Genomic DNA, 18,163 nt, shown 5'->3' with positions numbered 1-18,163 from the left:
GCTGGAGCGTTTTCCCAGTGAACCAGTGAGAGTATTTTTCATTTTCTATCAGGATGGAGTCGTTTTTCTTGACATGAGAAAGCGCCATGAGGAACCTATATATCTTCGCATTTGGACGAACAAAATGCTCGACTCGACGCGGGCAAACGTCTCCGTGGGCTCTTGACCTTCCGGGGAAACTTCCACCGTCGAATATAGAATCCATATTCCACCCCGTGATATATGAACGCGCTCGATTATTTTAACACTTGGAATAAATTGAACGGGGTGATAGAGACCCCGGCGGTGTTCGCGCAGACTGAATAAGTGCCTGTCGCGGTTTCGGCTCATATTCCGGTTTGTGTATCGAGCGCCGTAGATGGACACATTGGACACTTGGGCGTCTCAAAAAGTTGGGTTTGGAAGAACTTTCGGGGACTCGTTTTCTCTCTTCTCGATTCGGGAGCGAATTTCGTCACGGTCCACAAGTCTGACCGGCGAAATGAGCCGGAGTTCTCGACTGCGTAATGACGCTCGAATCGATCGCTTTCATGAAACGCGACACTTTGATTGATTTTCAGGGACACCAACCGCCTCCTCCGCGTTCTTCGGAAGAGTATTCCTCGGAAACCGGGATCAAGTCTCCGTTGAGTTACCATATACACGATAACACTCCTTGGAGACCAATGGTGGCGGAAAGCACTTCACGAGTCCACAAGACATCTTTTGGAAGAGGTTTCAAGTTTCACTCGTTCGCCGATCCCAAATCGGCATCTGGTGAGTGGACGGACCCGCAGTGGAGGCAACTGCTCACTAACGGATGGGAGTGGGGCTAGCACTGGTAGTTGACATTCGTTGTTGTAGTGCTTCATTAGACGGACGCGATGGCATCAGCAAAAAAAATTACGGGAAAAAGATATAGGCTGTAAAAATCGTTCTTGGCGTCTCAGCCCGCTTGTTAGAAGGGGTCCGAAGGAGAAGGGACTGACTCGATCATTCCAAACGAGGTACTAGCATCCACCTTGAAACCTTGAGTTCCTTTTTTATATTTGAACAGGACTGCTCGGTTCATTGTCTCTCTTCACAATTGCAGTGACCGTTGAACCGAGGAGCTAAAGGTTTCAGTCGGAGCTCGGAAACCACGAAACGGAAGACTGTGATTGTTTGATAGCAAAACGGGTCTTGTATTTTTCTTGAACGGCGATCTTGTGCCAACTACCTCAAACACAGTGGACTTAGCGCACATCTGGGATACTGAATACTGGAGCCGGTTGGCGCCTCATACGTCTGTGTTCCCTGACCAGACGTCTTCCTTGGGTTCCGCCCCCCCTCCCCCTGGACCAGCAACCTCATAGCAGGAATATTCCGGCTCTCGTTGTCTGTTTCTCGTGACTATAACTTGCTCGGGTCTGGCAGGCTGGAAGACGTCTTCCAGCAATTTAGCGACGATTGAAAGCTTCCATTTCTCGACTGAAATGACATTTAGGCGGGCTGCATTTTGACCATTACTAGATTCGAGTGATTCCAGAGCTGAATAATTCCGATTCAGACTATCGGATCGTGTGCCTGACTATCGCTGAGGCATTTCTTGTGCTAACACAAGACGAACAATGCGGCCAAATTCAACGCGCGCGTCGTCTTGAAATTCCAAAAAAAAGAAAAGAAAAAATCAAGAATCCAAGTCGCTTAGCGGAAAATGCCCAGCGGGGGGACACGCCTTCCGGCACACGTATCGTCTTCGGAATGATGAGCGGGGGCGAATACTCACCAAGACGTCAACGACGGACTTTCTTCCTCGAAATTTGAACCGGCACCTCTTGCTCGAAATCAGTAGCTTATTAGTTCTCCATTAATGACCGCTCGCAAAAAAGATCTCCATCAGTGAGCGGTGTCGTTCTTGCGATCACTTGTCAGACCATCGCTTCGGGGCCCATATCGAAGATACAACTCAAATCGTTTCTAGAGATTTCGAGAAATGAGGCACGGGGTCTCTAGCACCCATTGCCCTGCCGATGCTCACCGCTTCAGCCGATAGACTACTCTGCTCGTTCCATGGAATGAGGTTACAGCGTTTTTCGATTGCAGAACTGGACCACAGCAGAGCTGAACCACCCATGTACGGGGGCGAGCATCAGGTGTCACATCCACAGTTTTTGTTCTCAAATACCGGAGCTGGTAATATCAATCACGATGCGAACCACCGTCATCATTCCCTGCAAGACCAAAATGAATATCGCAACCATCAATCGAGAGAACAACCTCAGAACCCCTATCATCCCACGTCCGAGCACCGATCATTCGTGAACAACAATCCTTATACTCCGAATCATGACCACGCCGCAGGGGCCAAGAACGAGCGATTCGTGCAGGCCCAAACCGCGGAGAGCCAGCACGACCAGCAAGACACGGGGTAAAAAAAATCCCTCAATACTGCTCCCCTTTATTGATACAGCACCGAAAGCTCGTTCGGGGCATGACGATATTTCGAAGCAGGATTAATATCGCGGTGATTGATAGGAAGTCAGTCATTGTAGTTGAATGACTGTGTCGGCTCCTCCAAGATATCGTCCCTCCCCCGCCGGACTAATTTCACCGGGACATGTGTTTCAGTGGTTTGCGCTATGTTTACCTGCATGACTCGTCAGAGAAAAAGGAAAACGACAAAGAGTCGCAGCGTCAGTACGCACCCTATCACCACGCGTTGCCGTCCCAATACGAACATCACAGCCAACAGCAAACCAAGGTCCGAAATCTGCTTGAATGATAAAGGATTGACCAACTTACGATTCATGAATTATGCTCAAAATGAAGTATCCCCCAAACGCTCCAACAAAATCTTATTAGCCGTGTTGGGATTTCTAGGAGGAAGAACCTTCGGATGACGTTTTGTTGTCCCACGTTCCTCTGCCAAAGGCGAAAATCTCTGTGCAAATGCATGATGACGTAGGTCCGGGTCACCACGGAAGTCACAATTATCCTGACCAGCACTCCGATCATGAGAGCACAGGCAACGCAGGACCGACGTATCAGATGCTCAGCCATGAGGCGCACAATTCCGCCACGAAGGTTCGTGTATTCGAATGACACCCTTCGATTTGATTTTCCTAAAAATATATGCTGCATCGGAGCATTGCGAATCGGACGCGAGAGATGGCAGCGACTCGAATCTGAATGCAGACTCTGTCTATATCGCCTCAGGACAACCTCGAAGCGAGCCGTGGTCAACCACTGGAATTTGAGTACCGACCATACTTCGCCAAGCACGTACATCAGCATCTTCTTCATCGAGGTCCTCCGCCCACGAGGATTACCGGCACCAAGACCGCAAACGCACGACCTCAAAGATCTTCCAGGCAATTCACGATCAAAGCAAGTCCCATCCAAGTTCCGGACCAGCACTTCGGGCAGCCGCGTCACCATCAGGTAAGCTTCGCTTCGCATACGGTTCATCACGACGATTCCGTATTTCGACGGATAATTTCGCTCTTATCGCTAATCTATGACTCTGCGCTCATAGCAAGCAGTGCACGGACTTTTGAAAAATGGAGCGGTCGGAAATCAGGAAGCGAGCCGGGGTTTGACGTCGCACTTCGCGCCAACACGCCTGTTCGGTCTGCCGCATCATTATGAGGTGAGTCATGGGAAGCGCTTGATCTCTTCTGAGATGTCTCGAGCTCGATAATTCCACTCGGAGACGATCGATCATGAGCGTGGAAACTCAAAGACATTGTCATTCCAGCAGGCCGTGCTCCCAACCCCGCCAGCTCTGCGGAATACGTTCCAGAAGGCCAGTCTCCACCACGAACCCCATCCGAAACCATTCTTCATGCCTTTGATGTTCCCCTCAATGAACAACGAGCCCCGCGATAACCGCGTTTTCCGCGTGCCCCAGTCGAAGGGTTTCGCTCAAACAGCTTTCTCGTACTTAGATGGCGTCGGCGGTACCGCCAATGCCGGTCTCGGCAGGGTGCCGTTGACAAGAGACATCCAAGCGTACATTAAGAAAAAAGCTGCTGCTTAAATAATAGCCTGTATGGCGCAGCTGTTGTCGTTGACTTGCAGGGACAAACGTGCGAGCCCTTAAGCAAGTGTACGGAATGAGGGCGACCAAACCGCAGACTTGGGATCCAGGAGGAGCCCGCGCTCCGAGTTCCACTCCGCATCTAGTTCGGGCTCTAGCGGAATCATTCAGACGCTCCTGCTCTCTCCGGAGAAGAAGCCTGCCACCCACCAATCCAGCCAGCCCGCCCGTTGTCCGAAATACTTCTGTTCCTCGTGTAAATAGTGTTAGTGCAGTTGTCGCGAATGCCGATTCCTCTGGATGTGCATGTTCTATACGTCCATCAGGGCGCTCCTAGGGAAGGACTCGTATCGAATAGATCTACGGGTTCTCGTGATAGTGATCCTCAGCGAAAAATTCGACCATATAATTGTTCCGGGGAATTCCACTGAATGTTGTGAGTTGTGCCATGGAAAAGATTGACGCTGATTCCTCATCAGCTCCTAGACGATATTATGTAGTTATCCACTGCTCGTTGGATTGTGATAGGTTTAAGTATATTTGATTGTTGCTATATAAAACGTTTTCCACGTCTCGTCGCGTTTTCTTGAATATGTACCATGAATGATTTGGGAACATCCCACAAAAACCAACACTCAATGCCTGAACATCGCAGCGAGTCTGTCTCGCGAGAGATTCTCGGAATTATTCTCTCGACCCTGCTGATAATCGCTGCTCATCTCTCTGGGGCCGAGCATCCGAGGAGCGGGGAGAGTTGGAGACCCGCTGAAGTTTGACTGGACTCGATCAATAAGCTGCGATATAAGAGGACGCGTCCCTCTTGTCCGTCCTGTCTGCTTCATGGATTGTCAAGGGAAGGTTCGCTCTTTGATATCTCCGAGGAAAAGCCCTAGTTCCGATTCAGGTTAAATTTCCACGCAATTTTCTCGATCTTGGCTCCGAGGTCCCGAGGGCACGAGCATGAGCCAGACGTCGGATCGGAAATTCCCTCCTCAGCGAATCGTCCCTGAACGATCGAACATGGATATTGGGATTCGCCCGATTGTTGACTCGCGGCAGAAAAAGGAGGAGAGTTGAATTATTCCTATAGCACGAGCCAAAGGAATCACGAGGCAATCACAAGCACAAGGAATGAAAAGTCTACTTTCGATGTGCGTTTTTCGTCCCCCGCGGAAATTTTCCTCTATTTTCAGCGGAAAAATGCCCTCTATGCCAGTGAACCAGCGCCGCGCCGTCCGCGAAAATGACGCTCGCTCCTTCTCCGACGCTCCTCGCTGGAGCTGCTTCTGGAGACGCGGCGGCCGGGGGACAGATTCGGAGCTGGGACATGGAAGGAAACAGGGCATCGAATGACGGAGCTTCGGAAGTCCCGAGCCCGTGTTGCGGACCGGGGAGCAGGGGGATTTCACTGACTCGTGCAGTTTTGCAGGGAAGGGAGGGCCAGACTCAGTCAGCTCCGTCACTGGGACTGTGAACTCGCACATGCCTGAGCATTGCCTCATCTAGATTCTAGAAGTGTACCTGGAACGGTCGCATTGGCGCTTGGGATCACAGAGACGGTATTTCGAAAGCTGTCGCTTTCCGGGGGGTCAGATTCCTCGGACCAATCTTTTGGGGGAGTCTGATACAATTCGAATCCGCGCGCAGATCGGTTCCCGAGCGGTCGTTCGATTAGCTTGCTCTAAGTTTCGAGGAGCTCCCGGTGGGAAAAGTTCGGATAGATCAGAGAGAGCGGAAACTACCTTTCTCCGATCGAAAGTCGCCCGATGGGGCGATACTGGAGCCGCTCCCGACGATGTTTCTCATTAATCGAATTTATGCCAGGATGAACCGGCTTTGAGATTCTCATTAGCTCGCGGATACCTTTTGCGATATTCCGCCGCGCGGTATCCCTCATTCTTAGAACAGGTCGTCGCCAGGCACGCTGTAATCACCGCTAATGTTGCAATGTCGCCACAGTAGAAGTTACACCGGTGACACGCCAAAATATTCGAAGGAAAAGTCAGAACTAAACTTGAGTCACGCTCCAAAGCTTTGGCGAGAGTTTATATTGATTGTACAAAATCCTACAAAAAATTCGAATACACAGAGAACTATTGCGCAGAGAATAATATGTTCCTCGATTGAGGAATGAGCTTGCGAGCCGTCGACGATGGATCAGGCACGATCCCCGGCTCGCTGTGCTTATCGTCGTTTGCGAGAAATTCCGTTAGAGCTCGCGCGAGGTTGCTGTGGTTGCCGACTTCTGCGGATATATGTTTTGATGTAGAAAGCCACGAACAGGGAGAATAATATGAATACGTTCACTATGCCTGGAATCGAATAGATCCAATTAAGAACTCAGGGCGCTCAGGGTCTCATTCTGCAAGGAAAACAATGGTATTTTCCCCGAGTATTTTACCATTCAATAAAACGGCCTTCGGGTACCCGCAATGGTCTTCTCTTGAGTAAACGACCACGAATTGAGATATCATCGCGATAAACTGAGCCATTTGAAGTTGTGTGAGATACTTCTTCCACCACAGGTGCTTCTTGAGATGTGGGAAGGTTGCCATCAAGAAGTATATGTACATGATTGTGTGAATGCAGGCGTTTATCAACCCACCCAGCGCTCCGATGTTTGCCCAGCCTGGAAACCACAACGGAATCAATCCTATGTTCCTATGGTAATAGCGATCCTTGATAGATGGATCGGTGATACGTCATACTTAGGGCTGGGAATTCATCGCGGCACTTTTCCCGAAAATTCACGGTGCCGTGAATTTTCGACCTTGGGAATGCCGGGTAGGGGATACTATTGGGCTGATGACCCTTTTTTCGGCATCTCTCTAACGCCAGGTTCTATTTCCGATAGTGGAATCCTCATCTCCTCGTGGAGACAGCTCCTAGAGGTCGGGAAACATCTCGCAGAAGAGTGAAAAAAAATTCACGGCACCACAGGATGAAGGAAAATTCACGGCTTTCGGCGCGACCGTGAATTCCGTGATGGATTCCCAGCCCTATTCATACCTGTCAAAATTGAGTCATCACCGGCATCGAGTAGTTCAATGCATTTTTCATACATGAGAGACTGGGTCTCGCTCTCCCTAGAATCACCTACTTACCCTGTCTCATATAGAGCCATCCATTCAGACAGACACAGAGGTGATGATAGACATGGAGGAATGTGACGTGAGATTGTTTTTTTGCGAGGACAAAAAACACTGTGTCCATATAGTCCGTGAATCTCACAAGAAGATAATAATATCCAATCGTATGCAGTCGGAGACTGTCGACATCCATACGTGTATCGGGTGGTTCGCATATCAAGGAGAACTTCAGCTTGTAGAACGCCAAGTAACTCATACTGATGACTACGAAAATGTTCGCAAGGATCTGATATGTATTGAAAACTCGAATCCACGGCTTGACGTTGAGCGGCTTCTTATCCCGCATGAAGCGGGGTCCGATGAGGAATATGAAACTGAGGTAGATCGCCGAAATTCCCAGCACATAGCGCGGAGAATCTACAAATGGGTTACCGATGAATCTCGGATCCCTCGACTCCTCGTCGATGAGCAGCTCCAGCATATCCGTTGACACTCTGCAAGCGAATGAGAGGACGCCCAATTTTTCGAAGGTCCGTCTTTGCCAACGTTCTAGGGCGCGAAAAAATGCTGTCTCATTCTGGACGGATTCTCGCAACTTACTATTCACCGGGATCACGTGCTTCTCAGAAGTTGTCGGTCTCGGTCGCGGTGTTCCGATCGAGTTTTCCTGGAGTCGATCAGCTGCGGCTTACATACGATTGAGCTGCCATATGAATTTGGCATATATACGAACGGAATAGCAAATTCACCCCGAGAATATCCTCAGGATGCTTGAGTATGATTTTGGAACGCCCCTCCAAATATCAGGAGGCAGCCATTTTATACCTTTCGCTCCCAGGACCGGCTCTGCGGAGGGGTTGGCGGCCCCGAGCTGCGGGATGGTGTCCCGCATGTATGCTATCGCGGAGGGACTTCAGCATCCAGCTTGGGAAGGGAGAAACACAGTTGCTCAGGAGCGTTTTCAAGGAAACGCGCTCCCCGACCAGGCCATGGTGGGAGCCAACTTCTTCCAGGTAGCATTTCCGGCTTCCGACCCTCCGCCTATCTGCGCGGACCTGTGGGATCGGGAATCATGGAGGAGAAAGTCAAGTTGGGAGGCGCAGCCTTTGAAGGGGTTGACGAAATGACTTCTAGGTGTGCTAGTTTGAAACCAGGCCCGCGGCCATCGCGTGAAGCTAGAGAAGAATCAGTTCCTATACTCATCTTGAGACCTGGAGCCTCGTTGCAGAAGCATGAATGCTCGAGAGGGAGCTCTAGATCTGAGCATCTACATATGCCCGACTCCCCACGACATACCCTTAGCGGGTTCTTGTCTCCGAAACATTTCTACGAGACGATCATCTCACCGACTAGGATTCGCGGTAATCGAATAATCAACTATGATCCGAAGTATCTGTGAGCTCCGTTCCGTAGATCCTAGCGGGTGTCGAGAGCCCGGTCAGAATGAGGTGAATAGAGAATAAGTCGTGACTGCGGGGCGATTCTCATTCCATGGGAGGCGGGGAGCTCTGCTCCAAGGCGTTTTCCGCTGTACCACGAATCATGATCAAATAAGTATTCCCCCGGAAGTCAGACTTCAGTCGAGGTCGCCTGCCGTCGTATCGATCGGTAACGAAACCAGCGAAGTATTCTCGCGATGATTCGGTTTCTTAGCGCAGCCCCTCGATACTCGAAAGAGTCTCACGAATTCTTCAGTAATCGATGGCAAGAACCTCGGGGAAGAGAGGAGCGGGGAGCAACGTCAGCGTTTATGTTTCTCGGTGGTATCACGTATTCGCGCGGAACGTCCCTCAGCGATTGGCGTACGGAATCGAACGGTCGACGTAAAGCCGTATTCGATAAATAATTGGCAGACGCGGAAGACACCACTTAACAGTTTTATTCTGACGATGGGTCAGCGTTTCTCGCCAGATGTGGAACGTGTTTCCGAGACGGCTCTTCCTACTCGTGCTGCTAGGTAAATTCCTCCGGAGACCATAAGGCTGTTAAACGGTGGCTTCGTGTCCGTCCCCTGAAGCCGCTCACGGGAATTTCTGACAGGGATGGCAATTATCGTTGAGCCAGAGCTCTAGAACGCGACATTGCTGCTCGGATGATTTCGATGAGATAAAGATCAGTTACTACTCCTCGGACAGGATCTTCGAGCTGGTCCTCAGTGTACCGGTCTGCGGTTGAATATCCGGAAGTGGCGAGTTTTGTGTCAGCCTTCGCTAGCTGCTTGTCTTTTGCCTACATTCTCATGTTCGTGTGACGATCGGACGCCTCCCGATCGGTAAAGATATCCTGCTCGGGCATCGTTGCTTAGATTCCGAAAACTCTCATCGAGGGTTTTCATGTGTTGTGCTCGCGGGAGAGGATAGGCTGACCCGAACCTTTCCCCGCAGCGACTCTGGAGGGGATCGCTTTTCCTTCGCCACGTTTGAGTTGAACCGGTCAACTAATCGAGAAGCACACCAGGATTTCAATATGGGAAGCGTCAGCTTGACTGGAGACTACAAGGTTCTACTTCTGAACGTGGTTTACTCATTATACACGGCGTTCCTATCCCGTAATGTGAGCGATGTTCTAAGTGCTGGGACTCGACTACGAATACGAATAGCGCGGAGAGTCGACCTGAATCCGGAGTTCAAAAAATTATTGAAAAGTTATTTTTTCCATGTTCACACTTCCTATGGCTCCTCGTCCACAGAGCGTCCTCCAACCGAATGTCAATTGGATTTGCCGAATATGGTATCCCCCCGAGACGTCGTTCAGGAATAGAAGCTCCCGCTACCTTTGGGTGCTTCTTGTGGTCAAACTCCGCTTGTTCATTACGTCGCTTCAATGGGCGCTCTAGGGGAGCTTTTGAATCCGGGCCTCAAGGTGTGTAACGTTAGCTTGCAATCAACCCCAGCATGTTCCTGAGTCCGATGCGAGATCCGTAGGGAATTGCTGACATCGACGAAAAATGCTTATCGTTAGGTCACTAACCTAGATGGCCATTCGGGACAAGCAATCGATGTCAGGTTGCTTCTGATTCGTCATTTGGAAACTGTAGGCGTGCAATGTGGAGTTATCCGTCCGGATGCAAATAACTCAGCTTCTGATTACTTCATCGGATACGAGTGTCGGAACATGATCGTGAGATACGTCGATGTGAGTTGAGTCGCCGCAAATTCTCCATCGAGTTCCGCCTCTCGATCGTGATCTTCAGCAAAGCCTCGATACGAACTCTTTCCAGAACATTTTGCATTTTGAGTCCAGATTCAATGAGGAGCTGAATCATCGGGAAAAATGGCGGGATACGTAAGTTCACATGGCTGATTATTTCGAGAACTTATTGGATGTGACGTGAGTTTTTGGTATGGTCGGTAGCCTCTCTCGCAGGAAGGCCAGAGCCCGGTTTGACGGTGCTTTTTCACACTCATGGGGGGAGAATATAATATATCTGCGAGGCCCGCGAGTCCGCTGGTCCGGCTTTCGAATGATGGATTGCAAAACGCACTCGAACACGACCTCCACATAAATTCTGAATCCCTCCAACATGTTATAGCCTAGATTTCCATCCCATGATAAAAGCGACCTATGGGAAACTTGGAGAGCACGGCCCTCTCACATATCGGAACGGAATGATCAGAATGATCTTCAACAAGGTAATCGATCTATGAGATTCACGCGTGGAAAGTCCAGAGAAGTGTGGACACTAACATCGTACTAGAATGTCCCGATCGCTCTCTCGATTTCCGAAGCCTGCCGACCGAGCTTCTCCACAGAGGATGATCATCTGCTCAAATTTGGCTGGCTGCACCATCGCGCGCTCCGGTTCTTCCGAGCTTCCAGGAGAGCTAAAATCTTGAAAGAAAAAATCTTTGCGGCGCCCTTGGCCGAACTGGACGATGGTCATCGGCACGGCCCTCAGACAACGTGAGTATGAGAAAGAGTGGCTGGACAGATTCTCGGTCACCCGAATGCTGATGATTAACATCCGTTGGATATTTGTTGTGATACTTTGTTTTGGTGTAACCGTCGAATCTTGTTTCGCCATCTCTCGCCTCCCCCGACAGAACCCGGAATCGACCTGAATCGGTTTCTGAATATTCCCCCCATCCATTACAGCCGCTGATCATTTCTTTCACCCATCTCTATCTAAGTAACGTTTATTCCTGGTGATCATCTGAATTTATACGATCGTCCACACGAGCATCTACTGCTCGGCGTTAACCTCCATGATGTCAGTGCCAGTTCATCGGTAATTTTACTTGACGTTTTTGTCCCGCGGCTTCGGACCGCCGAATTCCTGCTTGCTGCTCCGTACAGTGGAGTCCGCCAGACCTCGATTCGGGCTCAGAGCTCAGAGCAACGAAATATCCCTCTCTCCTCGGAGCTCCCATTCCCCGCGGCAGAGAAGTTTTTCGGAAACCAATAGTTGTCAAGCCGACGCCGATGGAGTGACATTTTGATCATGAACTCCGTGTCTGCCTCCCGAGCTAACAATAGAAGCTCTCCTCTGCTTCCCCTCCAGTCCCGTATTCAGAGCAACGGTGACGGCCTTGCAGGTATCGACAGCATTGCGGCATTGGACAGAGCAGCCCTTGAGGATCAAGTTCGATGCGCCGCTCTCGTCGACTCCGTCGTGCTCCAGTATATCACCGTAAGAGCAAGCTGAAGGCAACCGTCGGTTTAGTTCTCAAACTGTCATCAGTCATTTTCCCCATTGCGGATTGTCATCCGGGACAGTGATCGAAAGCAAGGAGTAGAGTCTGGTAGGGGATGGGCAGGCGACGGCGCTCTTCGATCGTCCCGGCGTCGAGGAAGAGCTCACATCTACAACACCTGCAGACGATGCTTAGGGAAAATCCTGTCATCATTCTGCATATGTATATTCATGCCGAAATGAGGGTCAACTAAAACCTTATGTGGCTTCGCGACGCAGGGCTGATGGACGAGAATCGTCTCCAAAACGTCCTGGAGCACCTTCATGTTAGGCTGCATCGGGCGCATCATTGATTGTGAGAAGTCGTGACGAGGTCGTCAGAAGGTGTGCTTAGAATTACGTGGAAATATCACTGTTTGTTTAAGGCAGGTTGGGCTTCCTGGGAAGATTTCCTGATTATTATCCCAGCCTAGGAATGAAGCCCTCATGATGGGCGAAAAGGGAAACGAGACTGAATCAATCCGAGAATGATTGTTATGCGAGTAGGAGTTTCCGTCCCGGCCTGCTCGTTATGTTCTTGTTTTCAGGGTCCGATCGATGCTTGATTCCGGCCATGTGGACCCTGACTTGCGGCAGGCTCTATACGGGAACAAGACGAGAACGAAAAAGGAAATGACTGGCTCGCCTCTCGACGTGGAGGACGTGAAAGGCCATTCTATGATGCTGATAATTGGACTCTCTTCGATCGTGGGGATCGAATTTCTGCGAATTACTGTTCATTTGCGCTCGCTTCGGCGAAAGCCGGGTGTTGCTGCGGCTCCCTCCAGTCCCTCGCTTAATTCGATGGTGAGTCCGCTTCGGGGGTTCGGGAGTCCCCCGAGACACCGATTATTATCGATTGGAGTGTGAGTTTTTAGTCTTTCCGAGACGAGCAATACTGCGGCTCCCCACGTCCTTAGCTAAAAACCATGATTTTTACCGACAGAGCAAGTGAGATTTCAATCATCGCAAGCAGAAAACCCCCGACAGCAGCCCCTCTTGCCACGAATCCCTTAGGCGCAGAGTCTCTGATTCTCCCAGCAGGAGGAAGCGTCTGATCGCTGAGGCTTCCCCGATGAATCTTCATATCATACTCCTGCCCAACTGAGTGAGAAGAACTTCCCTGGACTTTCTCGCCATCGGAGCGATTTCAGTCTCGGCTCCGGTCCCGCGTTCAATCCCAAATCTCACAATGAGTCGGCTATCAGCTCCACGTCACGAGCGGTGCGCGGTGTTATCATTTGGCCACCGCAGTGACCGTAGAACTTTCCGGAACAACGAATTACTATAACAATTTTGGAAGCAGGCAGGGCCGGTGCTTCCGCTATAATTGGAGGGTCACTCTCATGCCTGTTCAGTGTTTGAATCAATTATCGAGGAGAACTACACTCATGCAAGCCCCTTGGAGTAGTAGGTTTCGAGCCACAGCCTCATTTGCCTCCGAATGAGGCTTTACCGAATCACGAATCAGACCTTCCGTCTGACAGCGAATTAGGACGGATAACGCTTTGCAAGTACCCAGAATGACCGATGGAACCTCAAGAAACATGATCAGGAGCTCTTGACTGATCCAATGACGAGTCTGGATACCCTCTGGTGCGCCGTAAACTCGGAACCGACCGGACGATATTTCGTCGAAACAGGGCAAGAAATGATTTTCCACCAGATCCGATAATGGACTCAATTCTCCCATCTCCCGTGGGCATCAAGAGCGACGCTCGCGGTGTATACTAGATCGATGCCCGAATTGAAGGGTGACCCAGTCGACGGATAAGGGATGAATAATTGACGGAAGAGAAATTGATAGATTGCTACTCTCTGAGGTGAGCGCATACCGGAGGGCAAGCGTAACGATGAAATAAATCGCAGTGTCGGGGCATGAGGCCGCGCTGAGATCCAAAGGAAAGCTGCCGCTGATCACGCTGAGAGATGGGCTAGAGCTCACATTTGACAGACATCGAGCAATATTTCGGGTCATATTGCCGTCCCTAATTTCTCCTTCCGCAGACTCGACCCGCGCTTGATTCCGGCTGCGATTGAGTCATCCTACGGCAGTCGATGAGAATGAGGACCTGGAGCCACACAAAACGTTGACGGGAGGTGCTGGAGCGCTATCCTGAGCCAGGGGTTAGAGCCGCCATCTTCCCGATTTAGGTTCGCCTCGAGAGTCCCGAATGGTCCCGGACGGTAAGAAGTGATTCGCGCGCAATCACCGCAGTTCCTGAGCCGTCTGTCCCATCTCTGCGACAGGAAAGGCCAGACGCGAAAATATGTATAATATCTTGACGAAAGCCCAGAGTCGGGTGGGAATCGCAAATATTTTCCGAGTATTCCACTTTCCGAGTATTTCCACTTGCCGGAAGCTCAGAGCGAAGCTTCGCGCCTTCTTTCTCAGAAACCCCCTGAATGAAAGAATTTTTCGCTAGCACTGCAGCGGCGTCGTTTTTCATTGGGTAGCCGGGCCAGGAGCTACCGCGATCCCCGAGGTTCCCTGAGAAACTATATTCCCAAATGATTTCAGGAGTCTTGGGAGGCGGTCCGGGCTGGTTTCTGCAAGGGAATCCTTTCCAAAGCTCATCTCCGTCATGCGCTTCAGCGACCGCCGCGGCACCGCAATCTCGGCTCCCAAAGTCCCGAAAGCTCTGGTGCCAATTGTTGCGCTTTCCAATTCAAGAAGGCTTCCCTTCGAACCTGGTGCTCTTGTGCAATATCATGCGTTGCCATCCTGAGCAAGCGTAGTATCTAGTTACGGATTCGTCATCGAGCATGAGGGGCTCCAAGTGAAAGCACAACGCATCATCGACCCTGAAAACTCCGGTTTCTACCGTAAAACGTCAGTTTTCAGGAAAGTTTGAGCCTATATGGCTTGTCATCCGATGTCTTGGAACCTTCCCTCGATGAGAGGTCGAATCTTGAGAACTGACCCAATTATTGGCGAAGAGCGACAGTCAACCGTTCGGTATACGAATGGCAGAAAATGAAATCCTTGCAAGCCATGCGAAACCCATTCCGTTATTCGATATCCCGAGTCAAGACTGTAGGCAGGCCGTTCAATGCAAACACTAGCCCCATTGCTGGAAGCTCCGTCGAAGGGGCTTTTCGGCCAAGGGCGTCTATTCGGGCGAAAGGGAGCATACAGCGTAGCATGCGATGAGTGAAAGAGAACAGGATGCAAAACCACGTGAACCGGATTCTTGTCGCCGTCAACTATCGTGAGCATTCCGAAGTTGGAAGTCAGTCGATTCCATGCACCTGAGTGAGTAGGTTGTCCGGATAGAGCCCGATAAGCGATTGCCACAGGTGCTCTCATGTAATGGCTAGCCTAGTCGTCAACGCTGCCGCATCCCTTCGTGAATCTTGATGGCATTATCCTAAGAGCGGTCCATGTTTATTCCCCTTTCCTGAGAGAAAGATCTGAATTTTCGTCTGCAGGCACGATTGCTGCATTGCTAATTGCCACGCCTAGGATACTTATGCGAGCTGGGGCGTTCGAGATCCCTCGAACACTTCGCCGCTGAGCGTCATCGTTCGGAGGTCGACGAAGTTTCGCTTCATCCGATCATCCGTTGCACCTATCGAATAAGAGCTATCAGGAACATGGAACGCAGAACGCGAGTCCGGCAGCTGCTGGTCCGTACCAACCTTTCGGGCATCCGATAAGGCGTTATTCTGAGAGCGAGCCGCAGTCGCGCGCGCGCTAATGATTATTCAGAGTTTCAGAAAGAGGCGGTGCTAGCTTCTGGCGTCGTAATTAACGACTGGAATCGATCCGCAGGCGTCGACGAAGATTTTCTCTTCTATGGGAATGACGGGATTCCGTCCCGGAAGTCCGACGGAGCGAACCCTGAGCTCCTACTTCTTGAGAATATTCTCGCACCGGTTGCTCGTACGCGTAGATCAATGAATGAAGTCGGAATTTGGTCTCCGTCACCGTTGGCCCGTCTTACGAGAGGAATCCTCCTCCTCTCCACTCTGATTTGTCTACCAGCCGGTCGACTTCTCTCCTCTCCCGCAGCACTGCTGCCAACCTTGAACGTTTGCGACAGTCGAGTGTTTTGAGCGGCGGGGACTGCGCTTACTTCAGGAGGTTTTTGTGTTTCCCGTGGCCCATGCAAGTGTCATGACTATTTGCGCCGAAGTTCGATAATGTAGCGTCGAGGAAAAATGAGCACAATCAATTACGAACGACCTCCAGAGCGAACGACGCGCTCCGGAACTTTTCCCATTATTTAATAGCGGACAATGGCGCCGAATGTAAATGTGATGAAACGGTGGCAAAGATTGTTTGTTGCGATGCAAAGCTTCCGTTTGCTCGTGTTCCTCGCTTGTTTTACAATCTGCCAAAGCGAGCCCGAACCGCCTCGGGTGAGGGTTCGCCGATTGGGAACCGTTCTGGGAACCCATGAAACGCTGTGGTTTAATAATCAGACAGTGGAAGTGTTCCGGGGGATTCCTTTCGCCGAGCCCCCGATTGGGATGCGGCGTTTCAGAGAAACGCAGCTCGTCGAGAAGTTCCCCTACTCCCCCTTCAATGCGAGCGAATATCCGCCGGCCTGCATTCAAATCTACGCCAATTTCACTCAAGACGAAGACTGTCTTTATTTGAATATCTGGAGACCGGCTGTGAGACGAACGAAGCTACCGGTGATCGTTATGATTTACGGGGGGGCCTTCATCGTGGGCCACTCGAGAAGTCCAAACTACAGTGGACTTCCTCTGACGGCCCTTCACGATGTGATCGTGGTGAATTTCAATTACCGACTCGGCGCATTCGGCTTCTCTGACTTGTCGGAAATCGTGAACCTACCAGGGAATCAAGGCTTCCTGGATCAGAGATTAGCGATAAAGTGGGTTAAAGAATTTATCGAGGACTTCGGGGGCGACCCGACCCGAATCACTCTTATGGGCTGCAGCGCCGGAGCTGTCGGGGTCTCCTACCATCTCAAGTCGCCGCTCAGCCAAGGATTGGTCAGGGTTAGTTCATTTCTTGTCGGGAGCTCCAGTCACATATACATATTTTATATATACCCTGTCTGCATGGGTGAAAGAGCGGCGATTCACGAAGATTCACATCCGACGTTTGTATCCGCAGGGAGCCGTTATGGATGCGGGAGTTCTCTCCACGAAACGCCTGGAAACAGTTCGAAGCTCTCTGCGGAGGATGATCCGCTTAGCAGTGAAGGTCGGCTGTAATTCGACCAGGCCGCACCAGTTGCTTCGCTGCCTTCGAAAAGTTCCTGCGGCAGTGATCAACGATGCATCCATGACCGTCATGGATTCCCCTCTACTGAGTTTTCGGCCGACAAAGTTCCCCGAAGAACTCCTCGAGGCAGTATCGGGGAACGTTTCCGTCTTTCTCGGTCACTCAGGTAGCGAAGGCCTCACGCTCGTGTCGAATGGTTTCGGAATCAACGATCCCCTGCCCGAATTCCGCTCGACTCACGAAGCTGTCGAATGGTGCAAAGTACTCCTCATGTCTGGCTTACGGGAGTTTGAGGAGAACATCGAAAGCCAGTGGTCTCAGTTTAAAGATTTCTTGGATCGGTTGTACTTCAAGGGTTACGAACACAGTCTCGTGGATCGAGCCGCGCTCTTTCTCGGAGACATGTATTTCCACTGCTCAATGTTGAGTTCCTACAAAACCACCCCGGTTTCCACGTTCTACGTCTTCGAGAGAGCTTTCAAGAAAAACGTCTTCTGGGACAACGATCCCGAGATTTACAAATCGTTCCATATGACAGCTCATATGCACTTCGTGGGGTCCCAGTTGCTGACGCTGAGAGATGAGATTCATCCGGAAGATCTCGCATTCACCCTGAAATCCATGGAGTGGATCGCCGATTTCGCCTCGCATTCGTCGGTAGCTGGCATTCCCAGGACCTCATACCCCGCCGTTGTATCGATAGATTCTGAAATTCGTCGCTCGAAACAGCATGAAGCTCTCGATAGATGTCGACATTTGAAGGAGTTTTTCAAGGGGCGCGGATTGGATATTTTTGAATAAAACTTTTCTAGGAGAGGCTCTGCCCAAACAGAGAGTGATCACACAGCTACCCCGCACATGTAGTACATATTGCGTCTCGCTCCGAACTTCGAGTTCATTCTAGTTTCACGGATGATGTTTGCATTGCGTTTCTCTCACTTCTGGAGGGCTGGAAAGGGTACGCGTATTGTAGACTACTTGATCTGCTCGCAGACCGTGTGAGGGCTACTGTTGCGCACCGAGTTTGCATGCCTCGGAAGTGAGAGTCCGAGAGTTCTTATCGCCACGTATCATGAACTTCCCTGTTCCTGGTCGAGTTCATACAGCGAATCGAAATTTTTCTGGCCCCTACTGAGAAAAGTCCGATAATGCTGTTTGTGCGCGTGCCTTGGTATCTCCGGGCAGGCGAGCAGGAACTC

General features: G+C 50.7%; 2 protein-coding genes across 2 annotated transcripts; one reads left to right on the top strand and one right to left on the bottom strand.

Moving 5' to 3' along the window:
- Window positions 1-6,184: 6,184 nt before the first annotated feature.
- Window positions 6,185-7,570, bottom strand: LOC100906018 (elongation of very long chain fatty acids protein 4-like). The gene is made up of 3 exons (XM_003744095.1): window positions 7,105-7,570; window positions 6,402-6,629; window positions 6,185-6,312 (listed from the first exon to the last, which is right to left on the bottom strand). Exons 1-3 carry the CDS (start codon window positions 7,568-7,570, stop codon window positions 6,185-6,187), a joined length of 822 nt encoding a protein of 273 aa, XP_003744143.1.
- Window positions 7,571-16,054: 8,484 nt separating this feature from the next.
- On the top strand, window positions 16,055-17,781 carry LOC100905871 (cholinesterase 2). Its single transcript, XM_003744094.2, has 2 exons — window positions 16,055-16,735; window positions 16,854-17,781. The coding sequence occupies exons 1-2, from the start codon at window positions 16,055-16,057 to the stop codon at window positions 17,763-17,765; spliced, it is 1,593 nt and encodes a 530-aa protein (XP_003744142.2). The 3' UTR covers window positions 17,766-17,781.
- Window positions 17,782-18,163: the final 382 nt, after the last annotated feature.

This window comes from Galendromus occidentalis, unplaced genomic scaffold (assembly GCF_000255335.2).
Source record: "Galendromus occidentalis unplaced genomic scaffold, Mocc_1.1 scf7180000077459, whole genome shotgun sequence".
In the NCBI taxonomy this organism is placed as follows: Eukaryota; Metazoa; Arthropoda; class Arachnida; order Mesostigmata; family Phytoseiidae; genus Galendromus; species Galendromus occidentalis.
This window is presented reverse-complemented; position numbering and strand designations above follow the sequence as displayed.